This window comes from Dasypus novemcinctus, chromosome 25 (genome assembly GCF_030445035.2).
Source record: "Dasypus novemcinctus isolate mDasNov1 chromosome 25, mDasNov1.1.hap2, whole genome shotgun sequence".
Lineage (NCBI taxonomy): Eukaryota > Metazoa > Chordata > Mammalia > Cingulata > Dasypodidae > Dasypus > Dasypus novemcinctus.
The window spans coordinates 25,598,595-25,618,417 of NC_080697.1; the positions used below are offsets into that span (position 1 = coordinate 25,598,595).

General features: G+C 38.6%; 1 protein-coding gene across 2 annotated transcripts in view; it reads right to left on the bottom strand.

The window, feature by feature from the left end:
* The window catches only part of DOCK5 (dedicator of cytokinesis 5), a 235,675-nt gene that overhangs the window by 44,155 nt on the left and 171,697 nt on the right, over positions 1 to 19,823 (bottom strand). For both annotated transcript variants that reach the window (XM_004454243.4, XM_071211938.1), the window contains 8 exons: positions 18,633 to 18,691; positions 18,107 to 18,261; positions 17,180 to 17,265; positions 14,667 to 14,826; positions 13,835 to 13,875; positions 12,669 to 12,759; positions 11,507 to 11,626; positions 837 to 926 (listed from right to left, as the gene is read on the bottom strand). In XM_004454243.4, coding sequence (XP_004454300.2) covers positions 837 to 926; positions 11,507 to 11,626; positions 12,669 to 12,759; positions 13,835 to 13,875; positions 14,667 to 14,826; positions 17,180 to 17,265; positions 18,107 to 18,261; positions 18,633 to 18,691 — 802 coding nt within the window. The remainder of the gene's footprint in view (positions 1 to 836; positions 927 to 11,506; positions 11,627 to 12,668; positions 12,760 to 13,834; positions 13,876 to 14,666; positions 14,827 to 17,179; positions 17,266 to 18,106; positions 18,262 to 18,632; positions 18,692 to 19,823) is intronic.

The following is a 19,823-nucleotide window of genomic DNA, read 5'->3' on the forward strand; positions in this document are numbered from 1 at the left end:
ACCCATGTGGAGCTGGCCCATGCACAGTGCTGATGTGCGCAAGGAATGCCGTGCCACGCAGGAGTGTCCCCCCTGTAGGGGAGCCCCAAGCACAGGGAGTGCACCCCGTAAGGAGAGTTGTCCAGTGTGCAAGAAGTGCAGCCTGCCCAGGAATGGCGCTGCACACACGGAGAGCTGACATAACAAGATGAGGCAACAAAAAGAAACATAGATTCCCAGTGCCGCTGATAATGATAGAAGCAGTCACAGAGGAGTGCAGCGAATGGACACAGAGAGCAGACAACTGGGGCAGGGGGGAGGATAAATAAATAAATAAATCTTTAAAAAAAAAAAAAAGATGAGCCATTTTCACATAGCAGGGCCCAAGGGTTTGGTCCAGAGAACAAGTCACATTTGATGAATAGAAGATGTAAGAAATATGGACTATTAATGGAAGACAGAGCCAGTGAGAGGTCAAATAGGAAACAGGGCAGGAATCTGAAGGGGCCACCGAAGGAAAAAAGGAAGAGAAGGCTGCAGAGAAGGCCATGATATGCTGTACCAAGTTACTTTAATTTTAAGTCTCAATTTTCTACCCCCTTTTTGGAAATTCTAGTCCACAGTCCTGGGCCCTCATTAAGGATTATCTGGAGAAATAATGATGATAAACCTTTTGGCTCACATCTTTTTTCACTTTTATTTCATACAAGGTTTACTCTTCCACTGTAAAGAACACTGCTTCCACTGACCTTTTTAAATTTAAGAAAATATTTTCATGAATACTAATTTTAGCAACCCTGCTGGCAGCTTAACACTCCACCCTCCACCCCCACCTCCATATACTAACCCAGACTCACCAAGAGATTCCCAAGGCCCTCGTAGTCAAATATTTTGCTCTCATAATTCTCAGCCAATTCTTTGCTCAGTTTGATTGCCTTCTCCCACATCTTCAGAAAAAGAAAAGTAGGATTAAACAAAGCAGTCATTGATCCAGCTGCAAAGCCATTTCAGAGAGTCACTTGGAATGAGTATGCAGTCAGGGGGGCTGAGTTTCCATGGATAATCCTGACTTGCTTCATCCCCTGGATCAACTAAATCTTTTTCCTGACATCATAAAGTTACTACATCTTGGCGGCTTTGCCAAGAGTATCTTTCTGTGATTCTCTCTAAAGAACACAAAGAACATATGTACCAAAACAAAGCAATATTGAGTTTGAAGGGCACAGCACTGAAGACAAGTCAAAGTGGAGAGGAACTAGGTCCAAAGCCTGGGTCCTGAGGGAGTAAATATTTTGTTGGAGGGAAAAGGAAGCTGGCATGGAACTCTGGTTCTGGTGTGTATGCATATGTGCATGTGTATATTTGGAGCGGGTTGCTTGAGGGTGGGGGAGGGGTGGGAGACTGGCTAACCCTACTGTTGTGCACTGTGGGAACTGTGGCATTGACTTCCTAGATCTACCTAAACTATCTGTTTGTGAAAAAGAGTTTTAGGAAATGTCTTACAACATTTTTGAAAGTGTAAGTTAAAGCCTAAAGCACATATTTGGTGTCTGTGACCAGCATAAATTGGGTGTACTCCAAAAACCAGATTGAGCCCTCTATTCATTTTGATATTTAATAAAAAGTTTCTTAAATGGCTATTACTGAAAATGTAGCATCTGGCCTAAGACTGTGTAACACAGTGAATTCTGTGGTGGAAGATGTGATGGATGTAGGATGACCGAATTCCTGAAAGTAACTTTTTTCTCTCACTGCTGCTAGGATACAAAGAAAAGAATTGTACGTAAATCAGAAGGTAATGAAATGCAACCCTCTCTTTGGGCCAAATTCTGCTTTTGGTAGTCAAGACCAGCTTCAACCAGTTGGCCAGACCTGCGCAGAAGCAGCTCCTTGCGGTCCTCACTTCAACTTGCTTAATTAACATAGTAAAATTCCCACCCATGGGGGGAGTTATCCGCCCCTTTCTTGATCATGCAATGTATGTGCAAGCGTGATTTCCTGAAAATGCTAATCATACAATTATATAACCAGCTATGTGTGTTCATCCATATGTATAAAAACTAATGCATAATCAAAGCAAATGCTAAGTAGTAAATTGGATATTTAAGTTAGAGTGAAACTGCAGCACAGGGAGTCAGGTCTGGGTCACTTTGGACTGGCCTTGGCTCCTTACCTCTGCAGACATAATAAATGTGAGTTTGCCTAACTCTCGTGTTGAAGTTTTCTTCATGCCATCTCTGGTTATTCATAAAGGCCTGGCTTTGAGGTCTAACAAATTGGCGACCATGAAGGGACTAAATAAATAAATAAAAATAATAACCAGAGAATGCTTCCAAGGTGAGCTGTGGAAGTGGTTGTCTGCACCGAGACATCCCTGACTCCAGCGGCCGCTCGGGATCTTCCCGAGAACTCGGGGGTCCCCCGGGGCAGAGCCCCTTTCCAGCTGCCAAAGGAACCAAGGCTCACGAGGAAGGAGGACCAGGTTGTCTCCTTCCCCTGGCGGGTGAGTTCGTTCCTTTATTTATTACTCTTTTTCTTTTAGCTAACTGCAAGTTAGCATTTGGTTCACCTTCACTAAGGTGGTGGAGGTCTTGGTGGGTTTGAGTCCCACTCCCTCACTCCCTTAAAGGGGAAACCAGCTGTTTGGCTTTGGCTAACTGTGAGTTAGCATTTGGTTTACCTTCGCTAAGGTAGTGAAGGTTTGGTGGTAGTGGGAGAGGTTTCGTGGGTTTGAGTCCCACTCCCTCACTCCCTTTAAGAGGAAGCCTGCTGCCTTTTGTGCCTTTACTTTTGGTTGTTCTCTCTCTCTCTGCCGCCACGGGAAACAAGGAGTCGGTACCTGAGTGCTCACCACTCAGAGGATACACAATATGTAATATCGCAAAAGATTAAATATAAAGATGGATATGCAAATCCTATTGTCTTCTATTAAGCCAGACATTAAAAAGATTTGCAAAAATGTAAAAGAATGCCATTCATATCACTTATTTATTTGGAAAACATGTGATTTGTGTTAACAGGTGGTGGGTCTATCATTAATGTTTAAAGAATAAATAACTAAATAAATGTTTAAAATTGTTCCGTCTTAATTTCTAAAACAGTAAATAAACATCAATAGATACAACCTATATGAACAAAAGCTTGTTGGGGTCCATAATAATACTTAAGAGTGTCAAAGGGTATAGAGACAAAAAAATCTGAACAAACCTATTTGCTCTTTGAGCCTCAAATTCTTCACCTGCAGAATTGGGACAATAATAACTATCTAATAGGGTTACAGGGAGAATTAAATGAGAAAAATATCTCTGAGTGTCATCCAAAACAGAGGCTAGCACCCGATTATTTGGTTTGTCTATTTGTTTTTTAATTTAACCAGCAATTTTTACTGATGAAATATATACAGTGGCTGGAAGGGGCAGCCCATAAGAACTACCAGAAATCTGAAACTGGTCTAACCTGGGACCTGTTTTGTTTGGATAAGAGTATTCGTTTTTCTTTCATTCTATCCTCCCTCCTCCACCTTTTTAAAATTTAAAATTTAAAAAGCCTTTTGACCAGGCATGCTTTCTCCTGTGAGCCACATACACCACAACTTCCTTCTTCTTCTTGCTTTCTTCCATCTTTTAACAACTGGCCTCAGTAGGCATTTATTATTTTGCTCGTTACCTACAGATGATGATGATCTCAAGTCAGGCTATTGATATGGGCTATGGGTGGCAGGCTCTTTGTCTCTTCAGAGATAACCTAAACTATCTGTGACTTGTGGGTGTGGGATGATAAAAGGTTGCAGTCCTGCCCTTGGTGAGCAGGAAACAGTTTAACAATGCAAGGTCTATAAACTTTAAGTATTCAGGGGAAATGCAAACCAAATATGCTAAAAGCTTATCATTGAATGCCTGAGGTCCATGCTAAAAGCTTACCTAAAATGTGGAAATATATGCTAATTCAAGCCTATTGAGAACTGAAACAAAAAAACCATTTGGCCTTTCCTCTCTGTATAAAAGGGACTAAAAAAATCTTGTTCAGGGCTCGGGATTGAAACAGAAAGTTCCCGAGTCCGGCTGGCCATCAATAAACCATTTTTCCTTCTCAAAATCATTCCTGAGTCCTGGCCTCTCTATACTCGAATAATTGAACTTCTCTCAAATTCTACAACATTTTTGGCGACTCCACCGGGACAACAAATGAAGGCCAGAGATGGTAGCATTTTGCTGCCCCTTCCAAATCCCCGAGGAAGCCGGGAGGACTCAGGTGAACCCCAAATCTGGGCGCCCCTGGATTAAATTTAATCCAGAAAAGATGTGGGCTCCACCAGAGTCTTCCTGACAAAAATCGAGGGCAATGGAAGGTCTGAAGAGAAAGATTCTGAGAACGAAAAAGAACTCCGAACATGGAAGAAGGTAAGACTCCCCGAGTGAGCACAGTCTGGAAGGCCCTAGCTTTAATTGCTAGGAAGGGGAGGCTGATCACCTCCTGAGAGAACCCTAGTAGCCCCAGAAAGTTGGGGGGAAGCCGTTCTCTCTAGGCTTGGGAAAAGGAGAAAAACCGGGGAAAAGCCCTGGTGTTTTGGGTTTGTCTAACTGCATGTTAGAATCTGGTACTGGTCTTATATCCACTAACGGAGTGGAGTCTTGATTTTAATAGGAAGGGCTCTTTATAGGTTCGAGTCCTAATGTCCTGGAGAAAAATCGGGGAAAAGCCCTGGTGTTTTAGGTTTGTCTAACTGCATGTTAGAATCTGGTACTAGTCTTATATCCACTAAAGGAGTGGAGGCTTGATTTTAATAAAAACGGCTGTTTATAGGTTCAAGTCCTAACGTCCTGGAAATTGGTCTAGATTTAAAAAAAAACAAAAAAACTTGGTTACAGGAAAATGGATTGGCTTTTCTAGTGGAGCTTGGTCTGGGTGTAAAGTTTAAACAGTGGAAAAAGTCTGGCTGAAATCTTTTATTATGGTGCTAAATTGTGAATGAATTCACTTTATACCAAATGTTAAGTGTTCTGAGATTTGTGATGGCTGTAGGGGCAGCCATAGTGAAAATATATATATAAACTTGTGGGTCAGATTAGTGACCTTTGTGCTTCTGTCTGTGTCAGCTCAATGCTAGTGTTGGAGTTGTGTCCTTATGTAAAGCACAATTACAGCTGAGCTGGAGCCCTCCCTTGTCGTTGGCAAGGGGGTGAAAGGATTATGGGGCAAAACTGAGGAGTCTGGATGTTTGTGCATGCTCTGCTGTCGTCTCTGGTCTGCCCCTTTGCCGGGTCTTGAAGGCCATCTGTATCTGTGTCTGCACCACACACCCAAGTTTATTGGGGTTGCCCCAGTCAGGGTGGCTGGGTCCCCTGGAGAGTTGCCGAATTTGAATAGGTTCTGTCTGCCCATTTTGGCTGAAAGCTGGAAAGGGGGGAGCGGCTTGACCCTTTCCAGTGAGTCCACACCTTCTATTCATAAGCCGCATTCCTGTTTGATTGTTGTGCACCCGACTGCCTGGAAGTGGGGGAAGTGAAGGGGGTGAAAAGCAGAATCAGAATAAATGCAGTAAAGTTTCCTCCATAGGGTGTCAAAGCCAAAATAAGTTTGGATTCTGCCCAGGTTCTTAGAAGGTATTGTAGTAACTTTAAGTAAGAGAATGTGTTCTGTGAAAGTAAAATTTGTCTTAAAGGTATAAATAATTATAAAAGTTTTACAAAGCATTGTTTAAATTAAGGTATTTAAATGGCTAATTGCAGAAAGTCATTATTAAACAAAAACTGAATTGATAATGATAATAATAATAATAAAAGGTAATTTTATAACAAATTTATTCACAGCCAGTCTCCCCTGCCAACTTGCTTCCAAAGAAACTGTTTCTGGTATTACATGCTACTAAGTATTTAAAGTGAAGAAAAGTTCATTATTTTAAAAAGCTTGTTTAGTATTAATGACAATTAGATGTTGTAAGAAGTTTGCCTAGTAACTTAGTAAGTGGGATATGTGGAATGTGTTTTTATTGTTAAGGAAACAGAAGATGATTTTGTCCTAAGATAAAAGGATTGATTATTAAAAAGAGTAGAGTGTGGGACAAAATCTGAATGAATACTGAAAGTGTAGGTTTGTAGAAGGAAAATTTTTATGATTAAATTGAATAAGATCAATATACAAAGAATCTTTTATCAAAATAGCTTCTTGTGCTTTAACCTCATTTCCTCAGTATTTGAAGAAGAGTCTTACCTCTTTTAAAAGAACATTATGTTCTAGAAATCAAATCCTGAAAAGTAGCTTTTTACTTCAAACTAACTGCAAGAGATTTATTCTTTTACTTTAAAGGAAAAATTAAAGTAATGGTTAAGTTCATTTAATATGTTATAAGTCGAATGAAAGGTATTTAAAGGTGTTATAAAATTAACAGGTTTTTTAAAAATTAATAAAAACTGTAACTAAGAGTTAAAATCATTTATAAATGCATTTATATTATAAAACAGTGGAAAGATAATAACTGAAATTATAGCTGGGTGAATTTAGCCTGAAATTATTATTTAAGTGTAAACTCTAAACTTAACCTTTCCTTAGTTTATGGTTACTTCAAGCCTAACCTCACCCCCTTGCCTTTGTCTATGGTTATTTCATAATAGCTTCTGCCCCTACAGGCCAGAAAAGAGCTAGGACACTACTGTCTCCTGTCCTGGTATTTAGTAACCCTTTCTCTCATGAATTCAAGGGTAAACTAAATAAATTGCTGCCTAATAGAATAAGGTTAAATGACCACAGAAGTTTTATTATCTCCAAAATCAAAAAGGGGGGTGGAGGGGGAGAAGGCTCCTGCCTTGACAGTCAGTGTTCCTAAGAGTGGCAATGCATGAGAGAAAGCAGTCTGTCTCCCTGAGGCTTCAAATAGCCTCAGTAAATATATATAAAATTAGTCTTGTTGCTTATCCAAAATTCTGCTAAATTCAAAGTAAAATATAAAGTTCTGAAACAAAAAAATAGTGCTAAAGCATTGAGAACATTTTGGTTACAATCCATTAATTAAGAAAGAAAATTCTTGTGTAAAACTGCATAGTCATAGTATAAAACTGCGTCAGTGCAAATTAAAAAAAGTTTCAAGAGTATTTAAAATGTTTTGCAGTCACACTTGTTTTGTAAAAATTAGAAGTTTAAAGTAACTAAAGTTATGTTTTTGTGTCAAACTATTCATGTCTGCCTATTTGCTCAAATTGTTGAGGTTAAATATGCAGTTATAAGTAAAATATATTTTGGGACCCCAAATTAAGCTAAACAGTATATAAAATAATGCAAATTACAAGTAACATCAATGAGTTGTGTTTCTGTGTCTAACTCTTTGTGTCTGCCCATTTGCTCAGTGTATGTCTTCATACATCAGGATAATAATATCAAATTAACAAATGAAAATTCTTAAAAGAGCTCTATTCAAATTGTTAATTAAATATGCAGTTATATATGTAAATAAATATTCTTAAAGCCCAAATTAAACAGGATGAAAGAGTCATAGAAATCTGATTATGGAAACAATTGGGAATGGGCCTCCTCTTTGCAAGAGCTTTAAAAGCAAGACTAGGTGTGGCAGATTAAACCTATCTACTAGGCTAGGGAATTAAGAATCAGTTTACCCTGTAATTTCCCAGTTTAAACCTTTTGTCAGCCATAAAATGTAAAAAAACAAAGATTAGGTTAATTTTCACATAAGAAAAAAAATGATGATTGGTGTAACCTGGCGGCCTGCTGTCTCAGTCTCCCACTCCCGGGTTGGACAGCAGTGGAGAAGATCAGTTTAGGCCAGTCCTATGGGCAGTAGAAGGATGCCCAAGAAGGAGCTAAGTCAGTGCCATTTCAGCACTAAATTCTATTCCTTATTTAACAAAGGGGAACAAGTAAAAACTAAAATGGTTAGAATGTGAGAGAGGAAGCAGTTAAATCACAAACTTTTGCGTGGGAAAGTTAAATCTCAAATAAGCTGTAACTTCTGAAGTATCCAATCTATGGCAAAACAGAGGAAGAGCTTGCGTGCTAGGCTTTAGGGGTATAAATTGTGTCGTTTTTCTTTGTTCGGGGCACCAGCCATATCTGGCTCTGTGCCCCTTCTTGCAAGATTGAGAATAAATTCTTTTCTTCTCCACAATCTGGTGAGCCTTATTTACTTCCAGAAGATTTCTTTCCAACAAAATAAAGGTAATTAGTGGCTCTATTAACAAATTTCAGTAAGTAAAGTCCATAAAAACTCTGGAGAGATCTTTCCTGGGTTATGATTAAACAAATTAGGTAATTGTGTAATGTGTTTTAAAACCTGGTAGTCAGTATGCTTTTAAATTATTCATTTTCATAACTTAAAACAAAAAAAAGAAGTTTTTAGCTTCCTGTAAGGAAAAAAGAGAACATTCCTTGCATAAACTATTATGGTTTCAATTTTATTTAACTTGAGTGTAATCTCCCCTAGTTAATTTATAAACTAAATTAACATATGTACGAAATCTTTAGAGTAAGGAAAATTGTAAGTTCACATTGGTGAAATTAGGCTAAAGGAAAAAGATTGTAGATATGCTCTCTTAAATAAATAGAGTAAATTTCTTTCATTGGTAATTGTAATTTAATAAGTTTATTTAAACATGAAGTGGCTAGTCAATGTGGTTATAGTCAATTATAAAGAGTTTGTAAAACATCTTCCAAACTAAAAATGTTTAAATAGTTCTAGAAGTCATTGTTAACTAAAGAACTTAGATTGGTATTAGTAGCAGAAATAACTTCGTAATAATAAAACCTGTCTAAAGGCCACTGCAAAGTACACATTTAAGTAAATGGTAATAAAAAGTTATCTTAATTCTATTGGAAATATTCTGTTTTCATTTTAACAATGGAAAATAATTTTTTTCCTCTATTACTAAAGTAAAGTACCTACTGTTATCTTCATGGTAAAATTGTATAAGTAAACAGTCATTTAATATATGATATGTTGCATTAAATTGTTTAAAATATATATATATAAAAACAAAGAATAAACTTTAACATTAGCATTCAAACCAAGCCTTGTATACACTGCATTTTGCCTCTCCATGTGAGTTATTGACTAGGCTAGTCACTGACCCCTCAATTAAAAATATTTGCTATATCAGCCTCTAGTTCTGCTCCTGAAGTCGATGGAAACTACGTTGCAGTTTCAAGCTCCTGCAGCAGCCAATAATGACTCGGTACAGCCAAGTGTACAATGGATATCACCTCCAAACTGGCACTATTCCATAGTGTCAGAAAGCACTATGCACCAGGCTAGTAGAATACTGAAAAATCTCTCTAAAATCAAGGATGCTGCAACTTGCTCACTGCGTTGAAGAACATGCTAAGTGGAGCCATGATACCAGGATACTGTAAGTAAAACTTAAACACAATTGGCATTATGGCCTGCTCTCATAGAGAAATAACATGTAAAGTATTACAAACCTGAAACTCAACACTAATAATTGCAACTCTGAATCCTTATGCATTAAGTAATACATTAGTTAATATTAAGTGCTGTACTTTTATCCTGTACTAAATATATGCCTAATAATTATAACATTATCTTTTCTATTTGGATCAAGTGCAGAAGTATATTAAACATGTTAAATTCCTGGTAAAATCATTTTCTAAACAGTTAATAAACATGTCTATAGAATAAAGTGGCAGTCTCAGCCAGTCTCAGTCAACTTTTATATTCTACTGTACTCTGCTGTGTAGCAAAGGTGAGGCTTGCTTGCTGATGGTGAGTCACCTATTGAACAAGTCAAAATTGCTAGAAATTGTACAATTAAAACCAAAGTGTAAAAAAACCTTTATTCTGTAGTTCTGATCACTCCCACAGGTGAAAACTAAGAGAATTTCCAACTTCGTGTTCTAATCCTGAGTGAAGCCAGTTGCCCAAGGAGTGCCAGTTCACCAGGAGCATCTGACAGAGCAAATGAGTGCCAATCATTGAACAGCTTGGAATGTATCTTCAGACAAAGCTAAGTGTCTGTTGCAATTTCTCTCTAAAGATGAATAACTTAAAAAAGAATATATATGTTGTTCCCACCAGCTTTTAAGAAGGAGTGCCATCTTTATAGGCACCTAACCTTGTCTACCTCTGTAATCCAATGTCCTCTTTTAAAAACAGGTATTCCAAATTTTTAATTAAGTTTGTTTCTTTCAGAGTGAACATCTTATTAACCGTATAAAAACTTCATCCAACTTCGTACAGAATGCCAGATCCATCTTCCTCCAGTTAGAATAAATGAAAAGTTTTACACCTTATTAGGCAATGACTACAGCCCATGGCCAGCAGGAAGCAGTTACAGGAAAGAGATCCGTCTCCCTTCAGCACCCCTTTTAAATTAAAAGTGTAAACTCTTCAAGGGTAAAATAAAATTAATAGATGGATCTGGAACCTAACTGGAAATCCATGTGAGCGCCGGTGGCCGCAGAATAACTGCAGGAGGCCCCCGCCCCAGGATTCTGCTGTCCAAAATAAAAACTTCTAAACTTTTAAAAACAGTCCTGAATGCTACACTAAAGATTGATAAATAATCAATCAAAACAACAAACACCCATCCACCTCATAGCTCCAACAATAATTATGCCAAAGCTTAGCAAGTTAAACTTTGGCAAAGGGGGGAAATAATGTGGGCTATGGGTGGCAGGCTCTTTGTCTCTTCAGAGATAACCTAAACTATCTGTGACTTGTGGGTGTGGGATGATAAAAGGTTGCAGTCCTGCCCTTGGTGAGCAGGAAACAGTTTAACAACGCAAGGTCTATAAATTTTAAGTATTCAGGGGAAATGCAAACCAAATATGCTAAAAGCTTATCATTGAATGCCTGAGGTCCATGCTAAAAGCTTACCTAAAATGTGGAAATATATGCTAATTCAAACCTATTGAAAACTGAAACAAAAAAACCATTTGGCCTTTCCTCTCTGTATAAAAGGAACTAAAAAATCTTGTTCGGGGCTTGGGATTAAAACAGAAAGTTCCCGAGTCCGGCCGGCCGTCAATAAACCATTTTTCCTTCTCAAAATCATTCCTGAGTCCTGGCCTCTCTATACTCGAATAATTGAACTTCTCTCAAATTCTACAACACTATGACTCAGGTATGGGAAGTGCATCAGATACAGGAATGCAAAAATATTCACAAAAAGAAATCAGGGAAAATTTCTATATGTCTTTGACTCACCCATATTGTATTTTATTTACTAAGCATAAAAATTATTACAAACATACAGAGGTGTTAGTTAACAGTCTCTTGAAGATGTACAGAAGATGATGGTATCCACTTCTTTCCCCCAGAAATATATAAAAGGTAAAATTATGATCAGAGAGGTGGGGCTTGGGGCTGCCCATTCTCTTTTCCACTGGGCTAAGTGTCCTCAAGGTAACTGATTTTTATGGCCATCGTGACTTAATTTATACATTTATTTTCTCTCTCCTCAAAAACATCAGAATTCAAAGATACACAAAGGAACAATCAAGAATTAACCATAAGTCCTTTTCCTCTTTCCCCCAGGACAAAACCAAACAGCCCAACACTTACTTTGCCTTTGTCAAAATATGATATGATTTCTTGATACAGCTTCTCCTTAAGCTCTTGCTGGGTATAAACATAGTAACTATCCCTCTGGAGTAAATGGGGTACACAGGGCTTGTCAGACCACTAAAAAAAAAAAAGCAACAAAAGAGATACATTAATGCAGCAGATATTCAGCCAAAAAGAAATCAAGGGAATGTCTATATATCTTTCAGTCATGCATATTTTATTTTATTTTTTTTTATTTTTATTTTATTTTATTTATTAAACACAAAAATTATATATACACATGCCAACTCTAAAACAAGTGACACACCTAGGGGGAGACACTAGAGGTGTTCCCACCAAAGTCAGGAATAAGACGAGGTCACCAACCAAGATGGCTACGATGGTACTGAAGGTTCCAATAACACAATGGGAAGTGGTGAGACAAGGGACTCTATTTTTAATTACAAGTCTTAGAAAGATTTACATGTATTATTTCAGTATGAAATAAAAATTAAATTTTGAAATACAATAAATGGGCTTAGGAGGTCTAAAAGGAGACTGATGTAGTGGTCAAGGCAAGATATGATGGCCACTTGAACCAGGTGGCAGCAATGGTAAAACAAGTATGTAGATTAAAGACAGGTTTTGGGTAGAGAGTCCACAATTCTTGCTCGTGGAGTAGGTGGGGAACGAATGAAAAAGCGATAGCAAAGATGACTCCAAGGTGTTTTCCTAAGAAACTTGGTAGAAGATGGTGCTATTCTGACAGATGGGCAGAAAGACAAGCTGTACAGACATAGTTATGGCTATGGGACAAGATCACTCAACTTCGGGAGAGATTATAAATAGGAAAGTACTCCTTTGGGGCTACATTCATTAATAACTTATTTCTCTGCAGTTTTACAGATTTTTCTACATATATTAATCTCTAATTTTAGTCCTTCAGTTGGTGTGCAGACTACTAGAGGCCTTCGAGTTGTGCTTGTTTCCTAAGGATTTTTAAACACATAACTGATATTTTTCCAACCTTGATCTGAAAACCAGCTTTGCCTATCTCGGAGGTATGAAAATATTCCTTGATGAAATGATCGCCCTTGAATAAGGATTATGAAGTGTACTGAATTTAGTACCAAAGGACTGAACAGTTGACACCCTTTTGAAATCTTCTTGACCCACTTACCTGCAGAAGCTCAGCGTGTAAGAGAAGTGTGTAAGCAGCTTCCGTGTAGTTCTCACAGTCTCGATGCAAATCCCGAAGCTTGTACAAATATCTGGTAAGAAGGGAAGAAAGGAGGCATTTATTTCCTTGGGAGTCTGATCTAGCACTCAGCTCATTCCACAACAATGGTCCAGACTGCTTCCTAGTCGTTTCTCCTCCTATTCCTCTACAAGAATACATACTTTCTCTTAGGCAAGGGAATATGTTACTTTTTATTCCTTAAAAGCATTGTGCTGCTTCCTGCCTCTGTATTCCCTACTCTATCTGTTCCCACTTTTTATTCTTCAAGGCAGTGCTATTTAATTTACCTTAGGTCATCAATTCCTTAGGGTAACTAATGAAAGCTAAGGAATCTCTCCCTCAAGAAAATGTATATGGCTTATGTACAAGTTTGCTTCATGTTCAGATTCGCAGAGCCCAGGCTAAGACCCTTGAGAATAGGGTAATTTTCATACACGGCCTTTCCTGATTACCCTAGTATTGGGGACTGAATCATGTACCCCACAAAAGATGTGCTCAAGCCCAAATCTGTACTCTTGTGGGTATGACTCCATTTGTAAAAAGCATCTGAATAACTGAAGGTAAGTCAGGGAGTGGATTCATTTGTGAACAGGATCTTTGAAGATTCTATGTAGGTGTGGCCAAATTGAATCAGGATGAAAATTCAGAGGCAGTCAGAAAACCAGAAGTTACATAAATCCACAGGACAAAGCTAATGTCACCGCCATGTAGACATGTGATGGTGGACTGCCATCAGCAGAATGTTAACACCCCTGGCAGACAGCACAGCCTTGCCAACATCTTGATTTTTGGACTCCCAGTCTCCAAACTGTGAACCAATAAATTCTGTGGCTATTTGTCATAGCAGCTCTGACAAACTAAAATACCTGGCCATAAATCTTCTGTCTCTCCCTTGAGTCTGGACATGACCCTACTTATGTGCTCCCTCTTATGATAATTATTTGTGTATCCACCTAAAGAGTTCACCCTTTTAGCATATCTCACACTTCATGGTATCTCTCAAAGCAATAAGCATGGCATTGGGGCTTAGGATTTGTTCACTGCTTATTGGAGAAATAAATAATAAAGCCATTACATAAACCAAAAAAAAAAGAAATTCATCTCACCTTATGTATATGTCCTCTCTCTTCTTTTCTTTATAAAAATTCTATGAAAAGGTCACAAAGTACTAATGTAAATCAAGGGTAATTGATTATGTGCTTGCCATAAAAAATGGCCAAACTGTTACTTTCGTTTCTCAACAGTGTCATTTTCTCAAAGAGTTTATTATTTCCCTTTAACAAATATCCCCCCGAGAAAGGAAAAGAGACAGGTAATAAAGAAAACAAGTTGAAGAATTTCTCTAGGACCATGCTTTTGAAAAATGTGAGGGAAACCTCCTAAGGGGAACAGAGATCCAGCTCATGCTCAAGTCACCAAAAACACCATTCACTGAGCATGAAGTTGCAGTTCCTTAGTTTATATGAAGCTGAGGAATGCATGCAACCTACTCCTCTGAGGTCTATGGTCCTGGTTAACATTGACCTCAGGAAGGGCAAGACCAAAGAGTTTTACCGCAGTGAGGATTTTATCCACTAGCCCTCTCTATCCATGGTATAGTATTTCTGACCCAGATTTGTTTGTGTCCAGTAATTTTAAACAATAAAACCGACACCATACAAATAAACCAGAAACAAGTTTCTCTCAGAAAGACAGGTGAGTCATGAATTTACACTGCATTTTCCATCCCTGTTTCCTACTTTACCTTCCAGGTCTGTGGCAGCTGGTACCCGCGGATCCACAGCACAGCCTGCTGTTCCAATTAGACCCCACAGGACGCAGCATCCATAAAGGTGACCCAGGGGACCTTTGTGTCTGTAGGATCTACCTCGAGCTGAGCTATGGGGCTCGGGGGCGGCCAGTGGCGTCTTCCCACCATCCTGGGGGCCTGGCACGTACCAGCACATTAACTGTACAGCTCATGCGGTTTTCTTTGCTCTCATCATGCATGACGATGGTTCTGTAGTCCAGCAAGTTCTCTAAGAGGCTGCTGACCAGGAGGACGAATACCTCTCCGGAGCTGGAGAGGTACTTATGTTTCCGGCAGTGTTCCAGAAGCCTGGGGGAATGGAGGTAGAGTCAAAATCCCATGTTCCACACTGTCATTCCACCGCCATTTATAAGCTCTAAGATCCTAGCAGCAGGTGGCGCCAAATGAGACACCACAGCATGTCAGGGGGCTGACAGGCTCCCTTCCAGTAACACAGTCCTGTCCCAGTGCCATTATATGCTAGAACTTCCTACTCACAGTCTATATTTTCTTTAAGGCTTAGCACGAGTTTCATCAGCACCTAAAATCTCAACCCACAATTCCCTTTCTTGAATTCCTGTTTATATTTTTGTCTTTTTCAGTCAATACCATACATAGGAGAACCCATACCCAAAATGTTTGTGTATGCTATCTGACAATTCTATCTAGTCAGGCTGTAAGAAAGCATATATTTTACATCTTTATTCTTCCTAAGGCATGGAACATATAAGGTCTGGGCATATGGTGGGCATTCCAGAAAATATTAGATGACACCTAGGTCAGAAAAAACCAGAGTACACATCCTTACACATGGGTATGTACTTCAGATAAAAGCGTTATTTTAAGATATACAAATGCAGAAATATAAATAAGTAGACTATGATTAAACTTTTGGTCTGAATCCTCTCCCTTCAGACCCACACAGAGCAAAACTCTGCATATTCTTATAAAGATGATTAGAAGAAAACTTGTGTAAAAGTAAGAGAAAAAAAAAGAAAGAAAAATAAAGAATTGGGTACAGACCCTAAAATTATTTTTGAGGACCGGGTATTTGTTTGTTCTTATTTTTTGGAGTTTGTAATCCAGGAAGAACAAACAAAACAAAATAGAAGCTTCAAGGAACAGATCAGTTTTAGAATAAGTAAATAAACAAACAAACAAATAAATCAATAAAAACAGTGCTTTGTCATTTTAAAAAATTGTGTTTATGTATTTAAATGGGTATAGCCTCTCCATTTAAATCCTGTATGAGATCATAATGGTGAAAATATTAAATTAGGAGGTACAAAGCTCAAACAGACAAAGAGGAAACAGGATAAAAAGATCAACAAAAAGTCTGATCAACATTAAAAATAAGGTAAGTAACACTTCTGGTTCTTTAAAATAGACTCTTCATCAACTCAATTCCATTTATAGGCATTCGGTGTGTTGATTCCTTAGGAAATCTTTAAAAACAGAAAAACGAATTGGGAGTCCCAGCCTGAAAGCACCATCTACTCCACTGCACTCATATTAAATTGTCCAGTAATAACATGAGTCCATGCAAGTAGCCACCAGGTGACACAGCAGATTAGCTCTCCCAAAGTTCAGATAATATGAGAATGAATAGTCTAGAGCAGTCACAACCTGAATAATAGGGGGATGCGTAGGCAGTCACAGTAATAACCCCCAAAGCTGGAGCATTTGTTAAGCACGAACTCTTTAACAGTCACTCTGTTAATGCATCATCTTGTTTATTCCTCACAATAATATCAAATATACATTTTACAGGTGAACAAAATGAGGTATTAGAGAGGTTAATCACTTGCCCAAGTCAAACTCCTAGTTCATGCAGAAAGCAGGATTTGAATCTCAAATCTCTTACTCCAACATCCAAGTGTTTTTATTTACTCTGTAATGTTACTTCATTTGGGCAAAGTGAAATTAAGATGGCAAGAGGGAGAGTGGATGTGACTCAAGCAGTTGGGCACCTGCATCCCACCTGGGAGGTCCTGGGTTCAGTTCCTGGTGCCTCTAAAGAAGACGAGCAGACACAATGAGAAGACGACGAGTGGACACAATGAGCAGACAATGAGCTGAGAGATGAGGGAGCCATTTCGGGGAAAAAAAGGCAAGAGGGTGACTGCTGAACGTCTGTGAGGTGGGGAGTAGCAGTGAGAATATGAGCACAGATGAAGGGCTGAGTATGTAGAATTTGGGAAGCAGGCAATGAGAAGACCACCCTGGCTGGTTCTTAGAGTTCATTTACAGGACAGTTAAGGTTTTTTTAAATGTAAAGTAGACCTTGAAATGTTTTTCCCTTCTCCTTCAGAGTGTTCTTTCAAAGCCATAATTAGAGGTGTTAACACTTTTGTTGAAGTTAGGAAATCGAAACACTGGGCAAAATGCCACTACTCTGTACGTCTTCTCCTCTGCTCCATCTGCTCTGTTCTCTAGGGCCAGGTGGCCAGGAAAACACGGACATTTGACTCACATCAGACAAACAAATAAATGTCAGCAGTGCATGGAGTCAACTCTGAGAACCCCAATGAGGACCATTTGTGGTGAGGACCTGAGTGATTCCAAGACCTCTACATTTCTCAATAAATGCAGGAGAAGCCCTGTTTTTTCTCCATTACTAAACGATGTGATCAACTTGAGGTTTTGTTTCTGAAACACTTACAGTTTTTCCAGAAGAACTTTGTACTGCTCATCTCCTCTGCCCCCTTCTACCTCTTGGTCCAGCTTTGTAATCAATTCATTCTCAAACTGAAAGCAGAGTAAGAATTTCACAGAAGAATGTCAGTATCCTTAGAAGAGGACATGACAGACACCTGGCCAATATATCTAGATCTGACCCAAATCCCTCTACTGAATTGTGAAACTGTTTCCAACAAATACAGGGAAAGATCATCACCATTCATAATAGAGCACTGAGGCTATCAGAACGTTCTAAAGCACTCTTTCTTATGTTACTTTGGTCTCTGATTTACATTTGCAGATAAAAAAAGTTATCCAAAACATATTTCTGTTTTGTTTTTCATACAACTAGACATATAAAAATAACCTAATGCTACTAATTTTCCATTTTATTTTAGGTTCTTGTCTAAGTCTTCGCAATGAGGTTGCATTTGCAGAGCTCCATACCTGCAAAATCTTCCTTTCAATTGCAATGTACTTTACAGATGAGGAAACTGAGGCATGAAGAAGGCATTATCAGGCAAACTGAGCTCGCAAAGGTAGAGAGTAATGGATTAGACCTCAATCTATTTGCATCATTCTCTCAGCTATACTCTAATAGGGTTTTTCCTCAGCCAATTGCGTTATTCTGTCAGCTATACTGGGACAGATGGGATTAAAATGCACAAAATCAGCTCTTAATGATCTGGAGACCAAGTGCTGCTTTAGGAAAAACATGCAGAAAAAAAGATCACTTCAGCCTCTGGGCTGGAATATCTGATTATATCTTTAATTGTTTTAAAAATGAAATGCAAAGTGGTCACCTTTTGATTTGTATTATTCAAGGTACTGTTTTTTTATACTAAAAAGCAAATAAGTAAGAGCTGACCAGATCTGCATTAATCAGATTATAGGGTCTGCAATTCCTTACCATATGAAAATTGCCATTTCCACTGAAATTGAACTCACACTGCATCATATCAAAGAAAATGGGGATTGTGGCTTTCCGGAGCTCAACTTCAGGAGTCAGAGTGACCTCGAGAATAGGACCCACCATCGAGGGAATGAATTTGATTTTGTGGGGACCTAAAATGAAAGCAAATGAGGATATTAAAAAATAACTTCACTGCAAAGCATTTCAATCTCCTCCACAAGGTCCATAAGAAAAGAAAAAGTTCATGTGTGTTAATCAACTCAGCTCACAAGCATGTGACTTAATTTGCTCTATTCTAATAAAATGTGGGTACCATAATAGGAGACTATTTACTGCAAATTCCCAGTTGAGAGGAGGGTGTGAAACCTACAAATCAATTTTTACAAGTATTTATTTTCACCTCCAGATATATAGACGAATAAATACTGCATTATTTTCATTTAAAAAGAAAAAAAAAAAAGAATTCCTCATGGGCTGTTTATCACGGGAGTTGTAGCTGGGTCTATTAAAAGTATACACTCACCCAGGTTATACCACATGTCCCGGATTCGAAAGCCAATTTCCTTTCTCATGTCCCCGTATCTAGGAAAAAGATCAAAAGCCAAGAAAAAGATTTGCAATGGAAACAAGTACATATTACAAAGACAAAGCGGGGAATGGAAAAAGCCTGTGTTCTTCTAGCTCACACTCATGACTTACAGATGACTGCATGCTTTTTGAGGCAGGGTCACAGTAAGAGAGGAGGTCAATACCTAAACAAGTCCCCAAAGAGAAGCAAGGTACACAGAGGAAAGGCTTTAATAGAAATGAAGAGGGCAAATGCAAATTTGAAAAAGTCACTGAGGGTAGTGGATGCACCTCAAGCAGACGAGCTCCTGCTTCCCACAAGGGAGGTCCCAGGTTCAGTTCCTGGTACCTCGTAAAAACAAACAACAAGCAAACAAACGAGAAAAAAAAAAACACCTCAGGGAAACTGAAGAGGTTCAGTAGTTAAGCACTGGTTTCCTACATATGAGGTCCCAAATTCAAACCCATCCCCACTACCTCAAAAAAAAAAAAAAAAAAAGGTCAGAGAAAATTAACAAATTTATCAATAGGTGAAGAGTGAGAAACACATTACTTTTAAGCAAATAACAAAACAAAACTAACAAAAACTAAGGAAAAGAAATAAGGAGGTGTGGTATAGTAATATATCCGATTTATAACAAACATACTGACTTTATATACTTAGACTAGGGTAATATACAGCCAGACCAGTGTGTTCTTCAAAAAAGGCCCATCAGGAAGAGCGTTCTCAGTGCTGCTGATATTTGAAGGGGTGAAAACTGGCTTTTGAGGATGAAAAAAACTTACTCTTTTTATGTATACAGCACAGATACACACATAGTGTATAAGCAGAGATGAAGTGTGTCTGAGGTAGGAAAATTTCCTGGTACAGGGAGGAAAATCATCAAAAAATGTCTACAAAGTCTGCTTTGTGAAGCAAGAGTAGGAAAAAGGCCACTATGCCTGCAATTTGGACAAGCTGCCAGCAGACGGTAAGCCATCCCTGGGGGCTGGCATGCTGGCCAGCCCAAGTGCCTCTCCAGGTACAGACTCTTGATAAAGAGTAGGATGATGGATAGGAAAATGAATAGGGGTTGAGGAAAAGAAATGAGACCCTGGGGCAACTGAAGTCTCCTCAAGGATTATTTTAAGCCCTACTTCACTGACT